The sequence below is a fragment of the Eleutherodactylus coqui genome, chromosome 10, assembly GCF_035609145.1.
Source record: "Eleutherodactylus coqui strain aEleCoq1 chromosome 10, aEleCoq1.hap1, whole genome shotgun sequence".
Taxonomy (NCBI): Eukaryota; Metazoa; Chordata; class Amphibia; order Anura; family Eleutherodactylidae; genus Eleutherodactylus; species Eleutherodactylus coqui.
In genome coordinates this window covers 96,805,530-96,828,939 of record NC_089846.1, presented here as the reverse complement: position 1 = coordinate 96,828,939, position 23,410 = coordinate 96,805,530, and the positions used below count along the sequence as shown (strand labels likewise).

At 51.0% G+C, this 23,410-nt stretch overlaps 1 protein-coding gene across 2 annotated transcripts in view; it reads left to right on the top strand.

The window, feature by feature from the left end:
* LOC136580748 (uncharacterized) overlaps nt 1-23,410 on the top strand; it is a 129,506-nt gene that overhangs the window by 90,715 nt on the left and 15,381 nt on the right. The window contains exons 1-3 of one of the 2 annotated variants that reach the window (XM_066581574.1): nt 3,700-4,543; nt 4,652-5,109; nt 5,183-5,300. The exons of the other annotated variant lie outside the window; for it this stretch is intronic. Of the exons in view, the coding sequence (XP_066437671.1) occupies nt 5,189-5,300 (112 nt within the window). The 5' untranslated portion in view covers nt 3,700-4,543; nt 4,652-5,109; nt 5,183-5,188. Of the gene's footprint in view, nt 1-3,699; nt 4,544-4,651; nt 5,110-5,182; nt 5,301-23,410 lie in introns of those variants that run through there. 2 annotated transcript variants of the gene reach the window in all.

The following is a 23,410-nucleotide window of genomic DNA, read 5'->3' as shown; positions in this document are numbered from 1 at the left end:
GCGTAAATTATCCCCACTCGGGATGTTTGTTGATGCAGCCACCGGCTGTTGCTGGGCTTCTTGGCGGTTATCGTACTCCTGCATCCTATGTCTATCGCTCCTATCTGCCTCTCGCCGTCTATCCTGAACCCGCCTGCGATCTGCCACTTCTCTACCCTGCTCTCTAACCCGCTCGCGTGCATACCTCTCTCGCCTGGCCCTTTCCCTCTGCCTACGTTTTGCGCCTTGGCCCTGGCGCCGGCTACCCGTGCGGCTAAAGGAACTATTAGACGAGTAGCCTGATGGGTTCGCTGACGTGAACACGTACCTAGGGTTCACGTGACAGAAATGTTGGGTGCTTGTCGTGGCTAATTCCACTCTCGGTAGAGGGTGGGTAGGTAACGCATGGCGCTGCGAGCCTTCATATGGCAGGCGCTGGGAAACTAGACGTGGGCGTGGGCCTTGTGAATAAATGGACCCCTCAGATCCTGTTAATTCCGCTGCGCTTCTGGCCGCGCGCTCCGGATACGGAGCGCGCCTATGTCGGGAGAGGGAGGCCCTATTTCCCCCCCTTTCACTATCTCCTCCTGTGCTGCTCCTTGGCGTGCTGGATGCCCTACTGCTCCGGTTACTGGCCACACTAGCATCTATGCTATACTGCTCTCTATCCCCCCTCCCTATGGCCCCCCTATACTCCCCCTCCCTGCGCCAAGTTCCCTTGCTTGCTGCTGCTGCGCTCCCTCCCCCCGCCCTCTGCCCTTCTGCCTGCTCTGACCTGCTTGATGTGCCGCCATCTTGTGTGAGCTGGCGGCCATGCCGCGCGCTCCCCGGGGCTGTCTCCTCATGCTGCCGCTCCTCACCTCCTCTTGGTGCTGCAGTCCTGCGCCTGTCCGCGCGCAGTACTGGCGCTTCGTAGCTATTTGCTGCCGGCTGCCTGCCTCTTCGTCCCGTGCCTCCGACGGGAGGTGACCGCTGGCATCTCGCGGGGGTTTTTCCCGCCGCGCGGTTTGAAATTGGCGCCTTTTCTCCTCGCCGTCGCTTCCGGCTTCCTTCGGACCTTCGTTGCCCCGGCTCTGACGGTTGCTCCTCCGTTTCGCCGCCGGGCTTGGGCTGAGCCTCAGCGGGGGGTTTCGTCGCCTCGTCGGACGTCCCCGCTCCTCTTCGCGCTCCTGGACTGCGCTAGCTCCGACTTCGGCTCCAGCCGCTTCCGTTCCCGCAGGCTCCGACTCCGCTCTGCAGCTCACAAGTAGCTCTTCCAACCAGCCCGCACCTTCCTGACGAACCGCCCGCTGTATCTATTCACGTAAGTCCTCCATTTTCTTCTCGTCCGCCCGACTGTCACTTGCTTTCTTTTTCCCCCGGCTCCGCTTCCCCTCTTTCTTCCCGCTTGTCTCCTTACTGTCCTCTTCAGCTCTTCGGATGCCCTTGATCTGCTTCTTATCCTTAACTTCTCTTTCTTTCCTTGTTTCTTTAGCTGTCTCCGTCTCCTTCAATACGTCCTTCTTCTTTTCCTTTCTCCGCTGGACTGGCTCCTTTTCCTCTTCTTCTTTCCCCTTCCTGTCTAAGCTCCGCCCCCCTGTAAGCTCGCTTACCTTAACCCTTTCTGTACCTGTTCCAAGTCCCATGCCGTATCGTTAGACACTGCACGGCATAAGATTCTCTTCAGTATATAGACACATAGAGGTGAGGTAGATCCTCTTCAGTATATACACATAGAGGTGAGGTAGATTCTCTTCAGTATATACACACAGAGGTGAGGTAGATTCTCTTCAGTATATACACACTGAGGTGAGGTAGATTCTCTTCAGTATATACACACAGAGGTGAGGTAGATTCTCCTTAGTATATACACACAGAGGTGAGGTAGATTCTCATCAGTATATACACACAGAGGTGAGGTAGATTCTCTTCAGTATATACACACAGAGGTGAGGTAGATTCTCTTCAGTATATACACACAGAGGTGAGGTAGATTCTCTTCAGTATATACACACAGAGCTGAGGTAGATTCTCTTCAGTATATACACATAGAGGTGAGGTATATTCTCTTCAGTATATACACACAGAGGTGAGGTAGATTCTCCCAAGTATTTACACATAGAGGTAAGGTAGATTCTCTTCAGTATATAAACACAGAGGTGAAGTAGATTCTCCTCAGTATTTAAGAGGTGAGGAAGATTCTCTTTAGCATAAACACAGAGGTGAGGTAGATTCTCCTCAGTATATACACATAGAGGTGAGGAAGATTCTCCTTAGTATATGCACATAGAGGTGATGTAGATTTTCCTCAGTATATGCACATAGAGGTGAGGTAGATTCTCCTCAGTATATACACATAGAGGTGATGTATATAAACTTAAGCCTCGCAGCGTTGATTTCAATGCCGCCGGCTGCGGCAGTGCTGGCCCCACTGCAAAAATAGAGAGTATGTCGCGCTCCCCTGACACAGCTGTCACAGCTAAGGCAGAGGATTCCTTCATCCCAGCAGGGAACGCAAATCAGTATGAAACCATTGAAAATCATTGGTTTTATAATCATGCGTTTTCACTCACTCTCGCATCGCAAAAAAACCCATCGCCAGTGGGTTGGAGCCCCTATATATATTGATGTGGGATTAGAATGGGTGTAGTTTAATAAGTAATGACTTGAACAGGGCCGGGACGGGTATTTTGCTGCCCTAGGCAGAAAGGCTATTATTGTATCTTGTCACCACCAGAAGTGTGGGTGGTGACAAGATACAGGCTGCTTGACAGCCTGGCCATGGCCCCCAGTTTGTAATTGGCTGCAGGGCTGCCTCCCCCTGCTTCGGCTCTCAGGTCCTGGCAGTCACTAAAAGACCGGCAGAGAATGTCCTGTCACAGCCGGATACGAAGCTGCAGCGGTGGCGCGGCATCTGGCACTGTACACCATACCACTGGGTGACAGTGAGGAAGGGGGATAGGGAAGCTGTGTGGAATGCTGGAGTGGAGCAGGGACACTGCAGTGAGAGTGTCCCCCATGGCTCTCTGCTCTGACGTGTGCTGCGAGTGCAGGGAGGCCGGCAGGGAAAAGCGCTGTCATGGCCGCATACAAATCCGTGGTACCGACGGGGAAGCCGCGGCAGACAATGAGGGAGCGGCGGAGTGGCATCGGGCACTGTACACCACAGCGCAGGGTGACAGTGAGGAAGGGGGAGAGGTAAGCTGTGTGGAACGCTGGAGTTTCCCCACCGGCTCTCTGCTCCAACGTGTGCTGCAAGTGCAGGAAGAGTGGCAGGGAAGGCACTGTCACAGCCACATACGAAGTCTTGGTGCCAGCGGGGAAGCCGCGGCAGACAGTGAGGGAGCGGCATTGGCCACTGTACACCACAGCACAGGGTGAGAGTGAGGAAGGGCAACAGGAAAGTTGTAGGGAGGGCTGGAGTGGAGCATGGACACTCCTGTAAGACTAGCCAATGCCGCTTCCTCACTGTTTGCCACTGCTGTCTGGTCCCACGTGTGCTCACAGTGCAGGGAGGCTGGCAGGGAAGCCGATGTTGCCGCCGGCTAAAAAGAAGAAGCCGCTGTTACTGCCAGGACCTGAGAGCCCAAGCATGGGGAGGCAGCCCTGCAGCCAATAACAAACTAGGGGCATGGCCAGGCTGTCAAGCAGCCTGTATCTTGTCACCACCCACACTTCTGGTGGTGACCCGATACAATAATACCGGCAGAAAGTAACCCCCCCCCCCCCCCCCGAGCTTACTGCACTTGTACACTGAAAATAATAAATAAAACACATTAAAGATACACAATAAAGAATCAATGAAAATTATTAGGAATCTCTGCTTCTACCCACATTTACCTACAACTCCATATTAACTCCACATTTTGGCGGCGCCTGGCAGGAACTTACAGAAAAAACTTCCCATGATGCTATGAACTGCATGCAAGATGATGCAAGAAGTTTCATTGTAACAGACTTATGGGACTTCATGCACCAAAGTTTAATCTGGCGCTCATAGGCGCAGCCGGAGAGCAATGCAAATTGCGAACCTTCCAACAAGGGGTATCACATCGCAGGAGGAGGCCCAGTCATGTATAATTTGCATGACTGGGTATGAGATTGGGGAGCAGGTCACCATCTTACCATGCAACCACAACTACCCTCAGGGTTGCATCGCCCCTTGGCTCCGCTCAAACCTTCTCTGCCCCCTGTGCCGCATGTACTGCTTCCAGTGAAGCACTAAAAAAGCATTTTGGGGATTTTAAAAAGCAAATGCAAACACCTACTATTCCAGGTAAGGGATCTGCACATATACTACAGCGACATCATGTTCCAAGCTAGGAAAATAATTCCTCTTGATCTCCCTGCCGTTCTCTCCTTAGCTTACCATCAGCTTTAACATCTCACCAGGCACGAAGGACTATGAAGAAGGACATCCCAAAACCACGGATGGTGAGTCATCTGTAATCCCCTCGTCCCCCTCCGCTCTGTGAGATGTAGGTTACATGGATCTTCCTACTGAAAAAGGAGTAAACCTAAATGACTTTCATATTACAAGTCTGAAGAACGTTGAGGACCTGGATCAGGACTATAAGTGCTTCAGGTAAGAAGATGTTACAGTTTGCTTTCTTTTAGCCTCCTGTTTATCTGTATGACTTTCTACCATGAAACTATAGATGAGATATAATAACATGTCGTCTTCTCTTTACAGGAATCTGCAAGAAGTTACAGGTCCTTTCCATCGTGGTCCGTAGATTCCTCATCTGCTTCATAACAGACACCAATTGAGAACCTCCCAACAAGGGATATAACATGGCAGGAGGTGGCCCAGCCATGTGTTATCTGCATGACTATGAGTTCGGGGAGCAGGTCACTGGGCTACCATTCAACCACAGCTTCTATCGGGACTGCATCTCCACCTGGCTCCGCTCGAACCCTTATTGCCTTCTGTGCTGCAAGCACTGCTTCCAATGAAGCACTAAAAGAACCACTTGGAGTTTTAGTAAGGAACTGAAGATTATGGAGCTGATGGGGAAGACAACATCCTATATTCATGATCCGAAGATGCTTCATAAGGGGCACCAATTCCATCATGTGCCGCGATCCTGATGACAACTGAAGCTCCGACTTCAATGTTAACAGATTTTCCACCCATTGACAAATCTTCCTGTAAATACATATTATTTACCATCTTTCCGTCTGGTTGTTACTTTGTCATCTGTATAATTACATATCCTCGTAGAATCTAATGATATGGGAAGCAGGAAGTAGCAGTAACAGTTACACTGGGCCCTATTTCTTGAGGAACCCAAAGACCCCTCTACCACATAAGAAGACACCAGAATTATACACGACACATGGTAGGTGGAGCGCCCCTTACAGACCAAGGCACTCTAACCCCATAAGGACCAAATTGTATGACAATATCTGCCATATTGGTAGTATGATTTTAAAGTATAAATTTGTGTGTACTTTGTTTTTTACTGTTAGTTTTTAGTTATAACATATAGGTAAAACTCAGTTTATTTGCTATCACAGGTTATAATTCGGGGTTTAATTTAATTTATTTTCTCCATAACTAGTGTATGATTGTAGGCGTTCTCCGCTAAATGAACGCATTGATAAAGTTGATTGAAACTTTGGAACGCACGCTGCGCTCCATGTTAATCTGACTCATAGAGGGGAATCGTTCCTCCTCCCCTAATCATGACGTCACAATGTGCCTGCTGGGACAGATGACGGATATCACATTGTAAGTTCCTATATATGTAACTGCTGTTTGTAACGATTTTATGATGTATGCTTGAAAAAGGCACATTTTCAGTGCAGAAACACATTGTATTAAAGATTTTTAATGGATCACACTATACCATCGTAGTGCCGCTTTATACCCTTTGGAGTGCAGTGCTTTTTAAATCTACCTTGTGCCCATTTCTGCGATCACCTGACATTGGTCTGCTCGCATCTGCTCCGCATGTCTCTCCACTGGTTGGATGGGGGATATAGCCTTTCTTTACACGTTGACCAGGACGAAGGGTGCCGGTGGGATATCCACAATCAGGGTTAACCCACTGTGCGCCGGGTGAGTAAACCCTCACGCTTCCTATGTCCATTTCTTTCACAATTCATAAAGCGCTTTTCTCATTGTGTTTCTCTAAAAGCACAAACTTGCGATTTTTGTGCAATGTGATTTTAACATTAGAAAGTCCCATTGAAAAAAATGCAGCGATATCGCAGCGTTAACAAAACGCTAGTGGGTAGAAGCCCATAGACAGAATTCCTTCTTTCACTTCATACCATCAGGACTGGGGTCCAGGATACTGGAAGTCCTTAAAACTGCCCGCAACCCCTGTCCCTACCTTCTTGCCCACCTGGGCTAACTCCCAGGGCGACAACTGGGCGACGGTCCCTGCACTAACTAGGAAAGCGGGACATGGGGACAGACGACAACAAACACAGGGACAAACAAACACGAAGGTAAGTCAGATGGTCCGGGTCGGCAACAAGAGGGTACACGGTACAAAATGATCAGGCTGTAGGCAAGTCGGGTTAAGAAGGCAGGGAATCAAAACCAGGAGTCAAGCAAGAACCCGCGGGTGCAACTGGAAGACCAAACTAAGGCCTCGGTCACACGACCGTTTTTTGGTCCGATCTGCAGACGTGCTTGCGATCTGCAGATCTATAGACCAAATGCATCCCAATGGGACCAGTCACATGTTCGCTTTTTATGAGGATGTGCGATCAATTATAGGACACAACGATTCGCAGAACGCTCCTATCTGCGTTCTGCGCATCGCTGTGTTCTATATATGCGCTCAATGGGGCCGGCGACAGCAGCGCCAACCCCATTGAGAACATATACTAAAGATCATTCTCCTCTGCCACAGCTGTAACAGCTGTGGCAGAGGAGAACGATGTTCGCCCATTGAATTCAATGGAGCCGGCAATACAGCCGGCTCCATTGAAAGCAATGGGCTGCCGGCGAGCGGGATGAATTTTTGGGAAGGGCTCAAAAATATAAGCCCTTCCCTGAAAATCATCCTAAAATGTGTAAAAATAAAAAAAAAATGTATACTCACCTTTTCCCTGCAGACGGAGTTCAGCCGCGGCCAGCTGGCAGTTCTCCTGAACTGCTCTGTGTAGTAATCAGCAGCCCGGGATTTAAAATCCCCGCCTGCTGAATGAGCTGCCTCAGATTGGTCACAGCCCTCACCAATCAGAGGCAGCTCTCACTCACCCATTCATGAATTCATGAATGGGTGAGTGAGTGCTGCCTCTGATTGGCTGAGCGCAGGTACCAATCAGAGGCAGCTCTCAGCTATTGAATGACACATTTTAGGATGATTTTCAGGGAAGGGCTTATATTTTTAAGCCCTTCCCGAAAATTCATCCCGCGCTCGCCGGCAGCCCATTGCTTTCAATGGAGCCAGCTGTATTGCCTGCTCCATTGAATTCAATGGGCGAACATCATTCTCCTCTGCCACAGCTGTGGCACAGCTGTGGCAGAGGATAGCGGGCAGTGTGGGACGGTTTCACTGAAAACGCTGCTAGGTGCAGCTTTTTCAGCAAATCGTCAGCCCCTGTCACCCATGTGACCGATGCCTAACTCTGGCAAGGAACAGCACACGCAGACAGGTTTAAATGCTGTCAGAGCTTTGGCCCCAGCAGCTGATTGGGGCGGTAGTCTCAACAGAATATCATACAGGCGGAGCTAGGGAACAGCCTTCAGCTCTGCAAGTTAAGCGATGCTCAGGATGCAAGCCTGGTTGCCATGGCGCCAAGGACACATCGCCGTCCGGCGCCAGTATCATCCCTAACAACCCGGCGGCGAAGAGGAGCGCGGCAGCCAGGGGAGGTAGCCAGGACCGGGGCTCCCCTGCGCCGCACAGCAGCCGTTTGCATGACAGGACCAGCGGTGAAGGCACGGAGGAGCCGCCGGTCCTGACACGTGCAGGAATACAGAAGGGAGGAGGGTAAATGTGTCTGAGGTCTTACTCGGCATCAAGTTACAATCATGCCAGGCAAATACAATCTGAGATCAGTATATAATATGTTAAGAAGGAAACACCTTAGTTAACTCAGGTTTCTGGTTGATAACAGAGAGTAATAGCCGTTGTTACAACATTGCTTTTTATGTCCTTGTACCACAGTTTTATATACTAGAGACAACGCTACTTCTTGGGTTCATTTTTTCCATGAAGGTTTTTAGGGTCTTTTACATCAGCTGTTTATCAGCAGATCCTGACGTGCTGTACATGTACAGAGCATGCCAGGTGTTTGTGAATGCAGCGGGCTCGGGAGTCAAGCCCACTTACCTGCACTGTGTCAGCCAATAGTAAATGTATGGATAGCAGCACAACCAGTATTACAAGGTGAGAACAATAAAAGGAGATAGGTTCTCGGTCCTGAATGGGTCCACACATAAAGACCACCTTAGCATAACGTCAAATCGTCAAATGATCCAGCACTCCGAGACTTCTTAAAACTTTAATATATCTTGATTAACGTTTCGACCCAAGAAGCTCGAGCAGCTCCAACAGCTGTCCACCATCCAGACACAGGTGGCATCTTCATTCTAGACCCCTGTCTCTGCTTGGACCATTTCTAAGAGTGTAGCAGAAGGAAATTTGGCGTTATGGTGCTCATTACATGTCACGCCCCGACACCATCGCCATCATTTGCAGTGACTTTATAAAGGATAAACCTGGACTGCTACGGACTGAACCCATATCGTCTCTAGCGATGAATCCAGGTGGTGTTTGGGAGCCAACAGCAGTTGTGTTCGAGTATAGAGTCCTCATAGACACCACTTTCATCCTGCCTTTGCTGTGGAGCGGCACACTGCCCCCTGCTGGTGTGATGGTCAGGGGGGCCATCGCATTCGATAGTCGCTCACCCATAATAGTGGTACGAGGGACACTAACAGCTCAGTGATATGTACCCGAAGTCTTACAGCCATGTGTTGCCCCTCATGGCAGGGCTTCCAACAGCAGGATAATGCTCGCCCATACACAGTAAGGGTTTCCCAGGAATGCCCCCGCCAACCCATTGAACCTGCCTGGTTGGTAGATTTATCGCAGAATAAGTATTTATGGCCCCCGCTGGGACTTACTTCTTGGTGCATTAGATTTTTGGTCAATGAGTGTATTTCACAGATCTTTCGAATGTGATTCAGGATTTGGCTAAAAAAAACTGCATCAAAAACTGTTGTTAAATATCTTAAAGGAAGGCAAAAAGAGTTGGAGATGTCAATAAATTGGCAATGGGTGGAGTTAGCAAGGAGCGCGAAACTTGGACCATTGCTGAGGACTGCATCACTATCAGATAGTTTAGTATTAATTTGCACACAGAGCACAGACTTTAAAAAAAAAGTAATTTGGGGGGTCACAGAACTGCTGTATGGATAGGATTCATAGATGGGGAGGTAAGAAGGATGACTAGGGGCATTGCTAGGGTCTTAACTAGAGATGAGCGAGCGTACTCGGAAAAGCACTACTCGCTCGAGTAATTTGCTTTATCCGAGTATCGCTGTGCTCGTCCCTGAAGATTCGGGTGCCGGCACGGAGCGGGGAGCTGCAGGGGAGAGCGGGGAGAAAGGGAGGGGAGATCTTTCTCTCCTTCTCTCCCGCCCGCTCTCCCCTGCTCCCCGCTGCGACTCACCTGTCAGCCGCAGCGGCACCCGAATTTTCAGGGACGAGCACAGCGATACTCGGATAAAGCAAATTACTCGAGCGAGTAGTGCTTTTCCGAGTACGCTCGCTCATCTCTAGTCTTAACAGATCGGTGGTGCAAACCCTAAAGCATCTATTGCATGCACCCTTCCCCTCCCTAAAAATATATACATAGAGTGTATAGATATAATGCTGTTATCGCTATACCAGGAGCAAACATTACCACCATAGAGTAATATTATCTATGTTACCATGCAGGGCGGCGCAGGGTCCCGCAGTCAGCGCGTGCCACTCCGGCGTCGGCTCCGGCGTCCTGGAGCTCTGGGGTCGGGGCTCTCCCGGCGACGTGGGGCGGCCAGTGGGCGTGTCCGCCCGTAGGGTGCCGCCCGCACTCCTCCACCTTTCTTATGCAGCAGTGGGGGGTTGGCTCCTCCCACTCTCCGCCCCTGGGTGGAGTCTTGTAGTTATAAGGCTGGCAGTGACCTGAGCTCACTGCCAGTTATTGGTTCTGTCAGCTTCTAGTCAGTTCTGTCTGCAGCTAGTCTCAGTCAGTCCCTAGTTTGCTCGTCAGCTTCCATTCCAGTTAGCCTGTTGCTCAGTATTTTCTGTTGGTCACTCCATCTGTCTTTTCTGTCGGCACTCTGTCCCCCGTTAGTTAGTTCCATCTTGTGCAGTCGCCAGGTCCCTAGCCAGGGTAGGGACCGCCGTCCAGTTGTCCGCCTGGGGTTAGCCAGGGTCGAGGCAAGTAGGCAGGGACAGTCGGGTGCGGGAAGTTCAGGGCACCCCACCTGGCACTCGGGGGGTCAGAGTGCCGTAACAATCTATATACTGTTGCTGAACTCTATACACTATACAAAGACCAATGTTACCACTATACAGGGCCCAAATAATACCACCACACAATGACCATTAATAACTCATAGTGACTAACATTCCCATAGTTCTACTGGATTAAAACCCCTACAGAAAGACCAATATTACCAATAATACCACTGTATAGGGTCCAAATAATACCTCCAGACTAGAGATGAGCAAGTATACTCGCTAAAGGCAATTGCTCGAGCAAGCATTGCCTTTAGCGAGTACCTGCCCGCTCGAGACTGAAGGTTCGGGTGCCGGTGCGGGGCAGCGGTGAGTAGCGGCAGTCAGCAGGAGGGAGTGGGTGGGAGAGAGGGAGAGAGAGATCCCCCCTCCGTTCCTCCCCGCTCTCCCCCGCAGCTCCCTGCCTGCCGCAAGCACCTGAACCTTCAGTCTCGAGCGGGCAGGTACTCGCTACAGACAATGCTCGCTCGAGCAATTCCCTTTAGCGAGTATACTCGCTCATCTCTACTCCAGACCATGACCCCTACATAGTGACTAACTATTACTTCTATACTGTTGTGGTATAAAAACTACTGTACGATTACTAATATTACCACCATAAAGTAACCATATACTAGATACATTCTACGTTACATATCTTTCCAGCCATATATAATTTTATGTCATCATTACAACAAAAAATGGAGTTATCAAGGAGTTTTCACAAGGATTTGCATACAACATAAAATGGACAACAGAAAGTTTCAGGAAGAATGAAGAAGAAATTATTCTTGTCTTACACAATGAAGAACTAATGAGACTTCATTCTCCAGATCGGAGGGGGTCCCAGCGATCATGATATGGTGGTCTGTCAGGGTAATATGTCATCCCCTTACGAGATAATGCGGTAGGTTTATCTGCACAAACAAGGAAGCAGAGCGGCAGTCATGTAGCGCACGCAGCACCCTAACCGTCACCGGCAGGACGCTGATTGTCCGTGTGTACAGAGCGAGGATGTAACACTCACCGGCACTTCTTTTCCTAGATCTCTGCTGTATTTTCTGTTCGGTGAACTCCCTTAGTAATACATGAGCCAGGTACGAGGGATGACTAATAATCCCTTTAAGATAAAGCAGTAGGATCTCTGGACATACAAGGAAGCGGTGAAGCATTGTGTAGGGCACGCAGCGCTCTATCAGTCAGCGGCAGGACAATGTGTACAGAGTAGATTAAATAATCTTGCTTCTTCTGGATTTATATTTCCTGCTCCATGAATGCAGAGAGTAAAACATGATCAAGGTGTGCGGGGCGACTAATCATCCCTTTATTACCTGCACTATTATTGAGGGTCTTACCTGTTCAGTGACGCAGACCCCCACCACAGATGATGCAATGACCATTCCCTCTACAACCCAACAATCACCAGCTGCAGCCTCTTCTGTCAGATTTATATCTGATTCTAGAGCCCAATATGACCATTACAATTAGATTGTAACCAAGCGGTCCAGCATCCAGTTGTGGAGTGATACATTTCCTCCTGCATCCCATTACATCACTACTGCATCATAGGCAGGAGCCATGGAATCTGGGAAAGTGAAGAGCTTAAAGGGAGTGTGTAGGTGCTACGAGGGGCTGCTGATAAGTCTTTGGCTTTACCCAGAAAGAAACGAGATAGGAAGATGAAACTTTACATTTATTCCACATACTTTCCACTGATGTCAAGACACTTGTTACATCGGTATTCCAAGTTCTATAAGCCTTGCAAAAAGAAGGATTTCGGTTGTGCCTCAAACCCTTGAGGTGTTTTTTCATCAGGTTAGGAACTGCCGGAGCCGAAAAACCCAGGGTGTAGGCGGGAGGCAGGCATGACGGGGTTAACGGGGAGTGAAAGGGTTAATTGTAGAAAGCTGGGAGTAAGAGAAGGAGGGGTGAGTGGGGGGAGAAAAGAGCGTCAAGAAAGAGGAAGGGGAGGGGTTAAAATTCAAAGAGGAGCAGTTGGAGCCGAGACGTGGAAGAGTGAAGAAGCAAGAAGAACAGCGACGACCAGACCAAGAGGGAAGAAAAAGGTAAAAAGGTGAAGAGGGAAGACCGGGAAGGGAAGACCAGGAAGAAAAGGAGAAGAGGGAAGACTAGGAAGGGAGAAGAGGGAAGACCAAGAAAGGTGAAGAGAGAAGACCAGGAGCCGGGAAGAGGCAGCGGGAAGTGAGAAGGGAAGCCATAGAAGAGGAGCAGAGTATCGGCGGGGAGAGAAGAAAGGCAGCGGGGCGAAGACTGTAGAAGAAAGTCCCGACGTCCACTTACCGGGTGAAGAAATGGAAGAGATGCTGAGGAGGATCCGGGCTGAAGCGGAGGAGAGGGACCTCACCTGGCTGGTGAGGCTGATTGACGGACCCGCGGGAGAGGCTGCGCCGGCCCCGGCTGCAGCTCCGATGTCTCCAATGCCGGAGGAAAGCGGGAGAAGACCGAGGAGGGCTCGTGCGCCGGTCAGGTTGAGCCCGGAGCAGGCGCCTGCTCGGCGGCGCCGCGTGCGGAGCCCCTCCCCCGCCCCACCACGAGATGTTCCTCCTGCAACCCCTACGGGCAGGGGAAGGAGGCCGGGGGGGGCGGCTGCGCGCCGGAACATCAGAGCAGCTCCGGATGTAAGGGAGCAGGAGAGGGCGACTGAGCAGCAAACAGCGGCAGCATCGGAGAGGAGGCAGGGAGCGGGGGGAGGTGCACCCGGACATGTGCCGGTCGGGGCACCCACCAGACGCAGCAACAGGCCAGACCATGGGGGCAGCAGACAGCGCCCCATCAGGCAACAGCAGGCCGAAGATGGGGGCAGCAGGCAGCGCCCCAGCACTACAGAGGCGGCCAAGCGCGCATCGGCGCCACGAAAAGCGGCTGGGACCAGAACCGAGCGGTTTCAGCCAGGAGGAGAGCTACCAGCAGCAAGGATCGTCGACCTGGAGGACGATGAGAGTCAGCAGCAGGACGTGGGAGCAGCGGCTGGTGGGTACACAGCCCCCTCGCAGCCAGGTGAGAGATCTATGTCGGTATTGTCCAATGCGTTCAGCCATGTGGCGCGTACGGGAGTTAGGTCAGGGGCGCAAGCAGGCGGTGGCGCAGCGATGCTTAACGTGCCGGGCGGGGGCGATATGGGAGCGTTGCTGGGTGTGTTGTGTGGGTTACTTATGCGTCAGGGAGGGGAGGGAGTAGGGCAAGCCACGCCGCCTGTGGCGGCGGACATTGCGCCGTGTAGAGCGTCATCCAGCGTCACGAGCGGCCCAAGCGGGAGCTCGTCTGGGGGGACTGGGGGTGAACAGGCGGTGTGGGGAGCCATAGAACAGCCCTCCCCTTCAGTGGTGTCAGCATGGAGCTCGGACATAGGCTCGCAAGGGGACAGGAGACAGGGAGCAAGCGGGGGTGCGGGCGTTAACCAGTCAGTAACGGTAGCGGTACAGACGGAAAAAGATGGGGACGGGGTTAGATTGGATGATAGAGCCAGGGGGGAGGTGTACGTCTGCTTCGAGGGCCCCCTGGGGGCCCATCTGAAGAAAGAAGTTAGAGAGAAAATATGGAGGGACGAATATGTCGAAATATTCTCCCTCCTCCCCTTGGAGAAATTTAACCTTGACAAGGGGAAGAGAACCGAATTCAAAAAGGAGGAAGAGGAGAAACGGAGGTGGCGTCTGATTCCACAGACGTTCACTAACTGGCTCCAAGCGTTCGCCATTCTGGCAAGCGTGATTGGGGGAAAAGCGCCGGAAAATTGTTCCGGCCTTTTTTGCTACCTAGACTCGATTGGCGAAGCCTATCGGGTTTACGGTGGACAGACCTGGCTGCGATACGACGAGCAGTTCAGGCAGCGTAAGGCGGTGCGTCCCTCCATTCGGTGGGACCAAAAAGATATCGGGCTGTGGCTGAGGGTGATGGCCCCGGCACGGCTAGGACATCCCTTTCAAGGAGGCGCCGGGTCTTCGGGCTCGGCCTCTACTTCCGGATCAGGACAAGGAGGGCAGGCTGGAGGGAATCGGCCCGGATTTTGTTGGCAATTCAATGAGGGCCAATGTAAATTCGGGGCGACATGCAAGTTCAAGCATGCATGTTCCCATTGTAGCGCCCAGTCCCACGGGGCGGTCAGATGTTTCAAAAAAGGTCGGGGTAGAGGTGCAGGGGGTGTTCCAAAAAGGGATGACCCCAGTGAGGGTGGCAGAGATGGCACCCTTTCAAAATAAATATCCAGATAGGGAAAAGGCGGAATTACTGTTGAACGGTTTTTTAGACGGTTTTGTTATCCCAACCCCGGCTCACGCGGTCCCCTTTTCGGTTAAAAATTTGCGTTCGGCGCGGGAGCACCCGGGGGTGGTGGGGAAGAAGCTCGCGAAGGAAGTGAGGCTAGGCCGCATGGCCGGCCCCTTTTCCGAACCCCCTGTTCCGGATTTGGTGGTGTCGCCACTTGGCGTGGTGCCGAAAAAAGAGCCGAATGAGTTTCGGCTAATTCACCACCTATCCTATCCAAAAGGGTCCTCGGTGAATGACGGAATGACCCTGACATTTGTTCAGTAGTTTATACGTCATTCGATGCGGCCGTTCGGTGGGTTAGAAAATACGGTAGGGGGGCTTTGTTGGCAAAGGTCGATATTGAATCGGCCTTTTGCCTACTGCCGGTGGCACCTGAGAGCATTAGACTACTGGGGTGTTTTTGGGAGGGAGAATTCTTCGCGGATCGCTGTTTGCCTATGGGATGTTCCATCTCATGCGCATACTTCGAGGCCTTTAGCACATTCCTCGAATGGGTGGTAAGGGATACCGCGGCAGTACAATCGGTCATCCATTATCTGGATGACTTCTTGTGCGTTGGTCCCGGGGGGTCGCCACTTTGTGCGACCCTACTGGGTACGGTCCAGTGGGTGGCAGAGCGGTTTGGTGTACCGCTGGCCCCGGAAAAAACGGAGGGCCCCACAACCTGCCTTAGTTTTTTGGGCATTTCCATCGATACAGATGCAATGGAGTGCCGACTGCCGGAAAATAAATTGCGCGATTTGCAGGGGGAGGTGCAGTTTGCGCGTTCCGCCAAAAAAGTCACGTTGCGACGTTTGCAATCCTTGCTGGGCAAGCTTAACTTTGCCTGCAGAATCATGCCTATGGGCCGGGTCTTCTGCAGGCGGATGGCGGCAGCGACGGCAGGGGTGAGCGCTCCCCATCATTTTATTAGGTTAGGATCAGGACACAAAAACGATCTGGCGGTTTGGGACGCTTTTTTGAAGCGTTACAACGGCAGGTCGGTTATGATGGCCGAAGTCAGCGAAAACGCAGACTGGGAGCTGTTCACGGACGCAGCTGGGGGGGCAGGTTTTGGGGCCTATTTTCAGGGCAAGTGGTGTGTTGGCGAATGGCCAGAACAGTGGAAGCGAGAGGGCCTGGTTCGGAACCTGGTGCTATTGGAGCTATTTCCAATAGTTGTAGCGGTGGCGCTTTGGGGGGCTCACTTTCGGGATCGAAAGGTGAGGTTTCACTGCGACAACTTGGGGGTTGTGCAGGTCATCAATAATATGACGGCCTCATCTCCCCCAGTTGTTAATTTATTGCGGCACTTAGTACTTGAAGCGCTGGCACTGAACATCTGGATAGTAGCGGTTCACGTTCCAGGAGTCCATAATTCAATTGCGGATGCTCTCTCTCGCTTTCAGTGGGAGCGGTTCCGGACGCTGGCGCCGGGAGCGGAGCAGACGGGGAGGCGGTGCCCTCAACAGCTCTGGAACGTGGTAAGCGAGCAGTGGGGGACTTGATTTCACAATCACTGGCTCGGGGGACGAGAGCGGCGTATAGCGCTGCGTGGACGGAGTGGGAGGATTGGATGGATCAATGTGGGGGGGCTTGTTCGTCGGATGATAGGGTAGGAATGCTATTGAGTTGGTTGGGAAGGGGTTCCAGGGAAGGGTGGACACTGGGGCGGGTTAACAGGTTTATGGCCGGGGTAGCATTTGGGTGTAAACTAAAAGGGGTAGTAGACGTGACAAAAAATTATATTGTAAGACAGGCGTTAAAGGGTTTTAGGAGAGGGAAGGGGCGGCCAGATACGAGAAGGCCAGTGTCTTTTGGCATCTTAGAAAGGTTGGGGGGGGCCATAGACTCGGTTTGCGGGGAAAATTTTGAGCGTTTGTTGTTTAAAGCGGTTTTTTCCCTGGCGTTTTTTGGGGCTTTTCGGGTGGGAGAATTAGTTTCACCAAGCAAGGCGGTAGGGGGAGGAGTGCAGAGGGAGGACGTTAGGTTGGTGGAGGATCGACTGGAAATTTTTGTGCGACGGTCTAAGACAGATCAGGAGGGGAGGGGACAACTGGTACGGTTGGGAAAGGTCGCAGGGGCTGTTATGTGCCCGATTAGAGCTTTCAATAACTATAGTCAAGTTGCAGGGGGGGGTAGCGGTCCATTGTTTCGACACCGGGACGGGCAATTTTTGTCGCGTTTCCAATTCACGGCGATTTTTAAGAGAGCGTTAGAGGAGGCGGGTTTTGATAGCTCGCAGTTTGGGTCCCATTCCTTCAGAATTGGGGCAGCGACGGAGGCCACGGTCCAGGGTATGGATGAGCAGGCGGTGAGAAGGATAGGGCGTTGGGACTCGGCACGATTTAGGTCATATGTACGACCACACCTGTTATAATTAAGAGTTGTAAGGTATTTAAAGAAATTAATATTTAAAAATAAATAAATAAATAAATAAATAAAAAATTTAAAAAAAAAATAAATAAATAAATAAAAATTAAAAAAAAAAATTTTTGTTTATTAATAGAAAAGTGGTTTTATTTTGTCTGTGATTTGTTCTGTTTTGTTTTCTTTCAGGTTGTCCTCAAGCTTTAGTGTGGATATTAGGACATTCTTTTGTTTTTTGGGGGGCTGAGCGGGCTAGGGTTAGGTCTAACGGGGGACAGCTTCGGTTTGCTAGGAGTGAGGCGTTACTCAGGTGGATTGGGATTAGGGGGATGCTGTGGGGTAGGGTGATAGAAGAAGTGGAAAGAGGAATAGAGTTGGATAAAGTGCCGGACGTACTGGTCCTGCACGCCGGGGGGAATGATTTGGGGCAGAGACCGTTTAGAGACTTATCTAGGGACATCAGGTATGACATACTTAGATTGATGTCGTCATACCCAGGATTAAAAATAGTCTGGTCGGAGATAGTCCCCAGAAAAACGTGGAGGGGGGTGAGATCAATTAAGGGGTTAGACAAAGCCAGAATCAAATTGAACAGGGAAGTTTCACGCTTCGTTGGGCAGCGAGGGGGTTTGGCCATTAGGCATATTGATTTGGAACGGGGTATAGGCAACTACTGGAGGTCGGATGGGGTCCATCTGAACGAGATAGGGACAGATTTATGGATGGAGGGGATTCAGGAAGGAATCGAGCGAGCGTTGTTGTTGTGGCGGGCGGCACAGGCTTGAGGGGGTCAAGCCGTGCTGGCTGTGGAGGGGTCCCGTGGAGTCAGAAAGTGGGGGTAGTAGGGGGTAACAGGGAGCTGGATAGCTTCCGTTCCCCTCGGTAAACTGTTTGTTAGAACTGTCGCCTATGGGAGTAGCAAGGCGGTGCCTTGCAGTGGTTTTGGGATGGGTTAGCCAGGTTATGGCTAGCCGTCCTCAGGGTCCGGATGAGGCGACCTGAGACGAAGTGGAGAGTGCCGGGCCCCCGTGTCTGTCGACTTGCGGCCGGGGCACTTGTAGGGAAGTAGTGTTGCCCGAGTCCGCCATGCGACGGGTGACAGGCACAACTACTTCCAGTTTTTTCTGGTAAGGTGACAGTCCGGGGGTAGGGCTCCATGGGATCCCTTCCCAGGTTATCTGCGGTTAAAATTGGTTATTTTACTGTTGATGTTTGTTGTTAAAATAAATGTGGCTGCTGTGGCTATTAATTAATCCAATATTGGTGTTGCGTGGTTTGTAAGGTATGGAGGTAAAGGGAGGTGGGGATAGGTCACAGTGCCCGGCGACTCCGTAATACCCTAGTCATGGAAACAGATGATAGTTAGAGGGAGCTAGATCTGGTGAACCAGCTGGAAGCCTAGCTTCACCAGTTTTTGCTTGTGCATTGTGAGCGGAAACGTTGTCTTGCAGGAACAAGATTCCTTTGGACAGCTTGCCGCACCTTTTGGCCTTCAGAGCTGCCTTCAATTGGTTCAAAAATTCAATGTAATACCTTGCATTGATGGTGGAACCATTTTGAAGGTAGTCCACTAGCAGCACGGCTTCCTTATCCCAGAACACAGACACCATCACCTTAGTGGCTGATTTTTGCACCCTGAACTTCTTTGGGCAAGGAGAACCACTGTGCCTCCACTCTTTTGACTGCTCCTTGGTTTCAGGGTCATACAAATAAATCCAGGTCTCCTCCATAGTGACCAGTTGATCCAGGAAGTTCTTATCGGTCCGGAAACGCTGACAAATGGACCGGGAAGTTTTCACTCGCATGCTTTTCTGATCTGTTGTCAAACATTTGGGGACCCACTGTGCAGATAGCTTCTTCATGTTCAAATGTTCACGGATAATGACACAAACACAATCACGAGAAAACTCCATGATGTCTGCTATTCCTTTAGCTGAAATTCGCTGATTCTCCAGTATGAGGTTGTGCACAGCATCGACGATCTCCGGAACAATAACCTCTCCCGGTCGTCCAGGACGTTCCTCATCATTGGTTCTGAAGTGGCCTGTTTTGAATTTCGCAACCCAGTTCTTAACTGTAGAATATGAAGGGCATTGATCCCCCAATGTCTGCCATATATCACCATGAATATCCTTCACGGACTTTACTAGCAGAAACAAGAATTACATCACTCCTCTGCTCTCATTTGCTGTGAATATCGCCTTACACTCCGCCATTTTGTTTTCCCGTGTGCCTAGATCACTGTTGCCATAAGCTACAAACACGAAATTTTGAAAACATATATTAGACACATAAGGCTTTCATGTGATGTAACATTCGTTACCATAGAAACAAAAACAGAACACAAAGCCAAGGACTTATCAGCACCCCCTCGTAATCCTATAATGGCATCCCCCTCATCCGCCAACTTTACAAACTTGTTGGGGTTCAGTTTATGACTAGCCTTGCAGCGGGATCCGACCCAGCTCACCTGCTCCCACTTCTCCTCCGCTTTTCTATGTGCCGGCTCCCGCCCACCCGGCGCATGCGCAGAGTGGAGCTGGTGCGTCACTAGTGACGTTTCTGTGCGGGCCTCTGTGAGACCCGCACAGAAATAGAACATGCCGTGATTTGTTTTTCGCCTGTGTTTTCACACGGACAAATCGTGGCTGTGTGCATAGAATTGCCTTATGTAATGCAATCCTATGGCAGAGAGCACGGGTGGAAATTCTGCGGGAAGTCCCGCCGCAGAATTTCCGCTTGTCTGCAGGTGGCCTAAATGTTTCCCAACTGAGTCCTGACTGACATGCTGACAAATTTTGAATATTTGTTTTTTTTCTATGTGTTTCACGTTTCTTGTCTATAACTGCTGTTCTACTACAAAGTCTTTAATATACTTTGTTGCATTACATTCTGCATTAATTTATCTTTCCAGCAATATATAAATTTATGCCATCATTGCAAAAAAAACCCCACTAGAGTTACGAGATTTCGAACCTCAAAAATGCACTTTTTCAACCCATTTCTACAATTTTGGCCACTAGGAGATGAATTGCAGTCCCCAGGTATATGGACAAGTTCCGCACCTCACATAGAACACCACAGTTTTCACAAGGATTAGCATACAGCATAAAATGTACAACAAAAAGTTTCAGGAAGTCGGAGAAGAAGAATGAAGAAGAAATCGTTCTTGTTTTACACAATGAAGAACTAATGAGACTTCATTCTCCAGATCGGAGGGGGTCCCAGCGATCATGATATGGTGGTCTGTCAGGGTAATATGTCATCCCCTTACGAGATAATGCGGTAGGTTTATTTGCACAAACAAGGAAGCAGAGCGGCAGTCATGTAGCGCACGCAGCACCCTAACCGTCACCGGCAGGACGCTGATTGTCCGTGTGTACAGAGCGAGGATGTAACACTCACCGGCACTTCTTTTCCTAGATCTCTGCTGTATTTTCTGTTCCGTGAACTCCCTTAGTAATACATGAGCCAGGTACGAGGGATGACTAATAATCCCTTTAAGATAAAGCAGTAGGATCTCTGGACATACAAGGAAGCGGTGAAGCATTGTGTAGGGCACGCAGCGCTCTATCAGTCAGCGGCAGGACAATGTGTACAGAGTAGATTAAATAATCTTGCTTCTTCTGGATTTATATTTCCTGCTCCATGAATGCAGAGAGTAAAACATGATCAAGGTGTGCGGGGCGACTAATCATCCCTTTACTACCTGCACTATTATTGAGGGTCTTACCTGTTCAGTGACGCAGACCCCCACCACAGATGATGCCATGACCATTCCCTCTACAACCCAACAATCACCAGCTGCAGCCTCTTCTGTCAGCTTTATATCTGGTTCTAGGGCCCAATATGACCATTACAATTAGATTGTCACCAAGCGGTTCCAGCATCCTGTGGTTGAATGATACCTCTCCTCCAGTCTAAGGCAGTAACGCAGGGGACAAAGGCCCCATAGAGTGGAAGACGGGGGGCGGGGGGGGGGGGGCAGACAACCAAAGGGAAAAGGGTAGGTAAAGAAAGGGTTAAGGAAAGTTAAGGAGGTTTGTGGAAGTTTCTAGAATTAGGGGTAGTTTACTGGGATTGGTAGAAAGGGTAGTAGGCGGGGGGTTATATAAGGAGAGGGGTGGATGCAGGGGCCATCTTTTTCTGGGAAGTTTTGAGTGAGTAATTAACTGTTACTTACAATGTCAGAAATAGAGAGATTACTGCAGGAGCTCCGGGCAGCGGCGTCTGTTCATGGCCAGGACTGGCTGCAAGCTCAGGTATCTGGGCTGCTAGGCAGGGACAGCGGAGGAGAAGCGGTTCCAGCAGTGCAGGAGAGGAGGTCGCGGCGGGCTAGACCTCCGTCGTGGCTGTGGGACGATGACGTCACCCCTTCAGCTCGGCGGCGGCTCCGGAGCCCCTCCGGGGACCCTCTGGGCAGCGGTTCCCTTCCTAAGCCTAAGGGAGTGGAGCAGCGGTCCAGGAGGAATCCATGCAGGCTGCCAGCGGGCACGGTGAGCAGGAGCTCCCGCTCCGGCCGGGGGGCGGGGCCTGCAGCATCTGTCGGCTTACAGCAGTCAGGAGGAACGGAAGCCTCCCCTGGTGATGCATTGGCCGGGGGAGCTTCTGGCAAGCGTCCACAGAGGAGATAAACGGCCGCAGGGGCTGGTGGCAGCGACAGGAGCAGTGGGAGGAGGAGTTTCCCTATGGCGACCCCCCATGGTGATGTACCGGCCAGGGGTCGGTCCAGACAGATTAGGGCAAGTCGGCAATCTCCGAACATGGACGGTCGGCGACAGATAGCGGAGGGTGCTGCTGGCAGCAGCACGGTTGGAGTCCGGTCAGTGGTGGTTGTTCCGGGTCGGGAGCAACGTGTGGGGACCAGTCGGAGCGCAACGGTCGAGCTGGCAGGACGGCGGCTGGAAGATGGCGAATTGGAAGGATCGGGGAGCGACGCTGATATGACGACATCCGGGGACCTGGCTGGTGGTGACACAGCTTCCATGCAGCCTGGTGAGCATTGCTCCATGTCTTGTGCGTCAAATGTAATTTGTGATAGAGTGGTAGGGAATGAAAGTTTTGATGTGAATGTCGGTAGAGTGAGCGGTGAATTTGGGGGTGAATTACGGGAGTTGTTAGGGAATGTTAGGGAACTTTTGCATCGTTGTGATAGGGATAGGGGAGTGGGATTACCAATCCCGTCTGCGGTGGCGGCGTGGGTTCCGCAAGGGGTTAGAGGTGCAGTGGGAGTCGGGGATGGCCTGGGTTTGCTAGTGCCGGTGGAGGTTCAGCGTGATGTGGGGGTGACGGTGGCAGTGCAGACGGAGAAGGATGGGGAGGCAGTAAGGCTTGATGATAGGGCAAAGGGTGAGGTCTATGTCTGCTTTGAGGGCCCACTAGGGGCTCATTTAAAGAAGGAGGTGCGTGAAAAGATCTGGAAAGACGAATACGTCGAGATCTTTTCATTGCTACCTCTGGAAAAATTTAATTTAGAGAAAGGAAAGAGAACGGAGACCAAAAAAGAGGAGGAGGAGAAAAAATGTTGGAGGCTGATTCCGCAAACGTTTGCGAACTGGCTTCAGGCGTTTGCTATTTTGGCTGGGATCATTGGGGAAAAGGCGCCGGAAAATTGTTCGGCCCTTTTCTGCTACATGGATTCCATAGGTGAGGCATATAGGACGTACGGGGGTCAGGCGTGGTTGCATTATGATGAACAATTTCGTCAATGCAAAGCAGTGCGCCCCAATATCCGGTGGGATCACAAGGATATTGGCTTGTGGCTTAAGGTTATGGCCCCAACACAGTACGGGCAGTCCTTTCCTGGGAGTGCCGGATCTTCTGGCACAAGCAGTGGAGGAAGCTCTGGCACAAGCGGCGGGGCATCAGGAGTGCGGAAGGCAGGTTTTTGCTGGCAATTTAACGAAGGCCAGTGTAAATTTGGAGCAAGTTGTCGTTTCAAACACAATTGCTCCGTGTGTAGCGGCTCATCCCATGGAGCGGCGAAATGCTTTAAGCGCGGAAAGGGAAAAAATGCGGGGTCGGATAGTAAAAGGGAGGACGCCGGTGAGGGTTCAAGAGATGGCCCCCTTTCTAAGTAGGTACCCGGATGTGGAGAAAGGGCGGCTGTTGTTGATGGGTTTTTCTGAGGGTTTTGTAATTCCGGCGCCATTGCATCCAGTTCCTTGCATGATAAAAAATCTACGTTCGGCGTTACAATTTCCGTCGGTGGTAAAGTAGAAGCTGGAGAAGGAAGTACAGTTGGGACGCATGGCAGGGCCATTTGGGGCCCCTCCATTTCCTAATCTGATTTCTCCATTGGGGGTGGTTCCTAAGAAGGAGCCAGGGAAGTTTCGCCTTATTCACCATTTGTCTTTTCCGAAAGG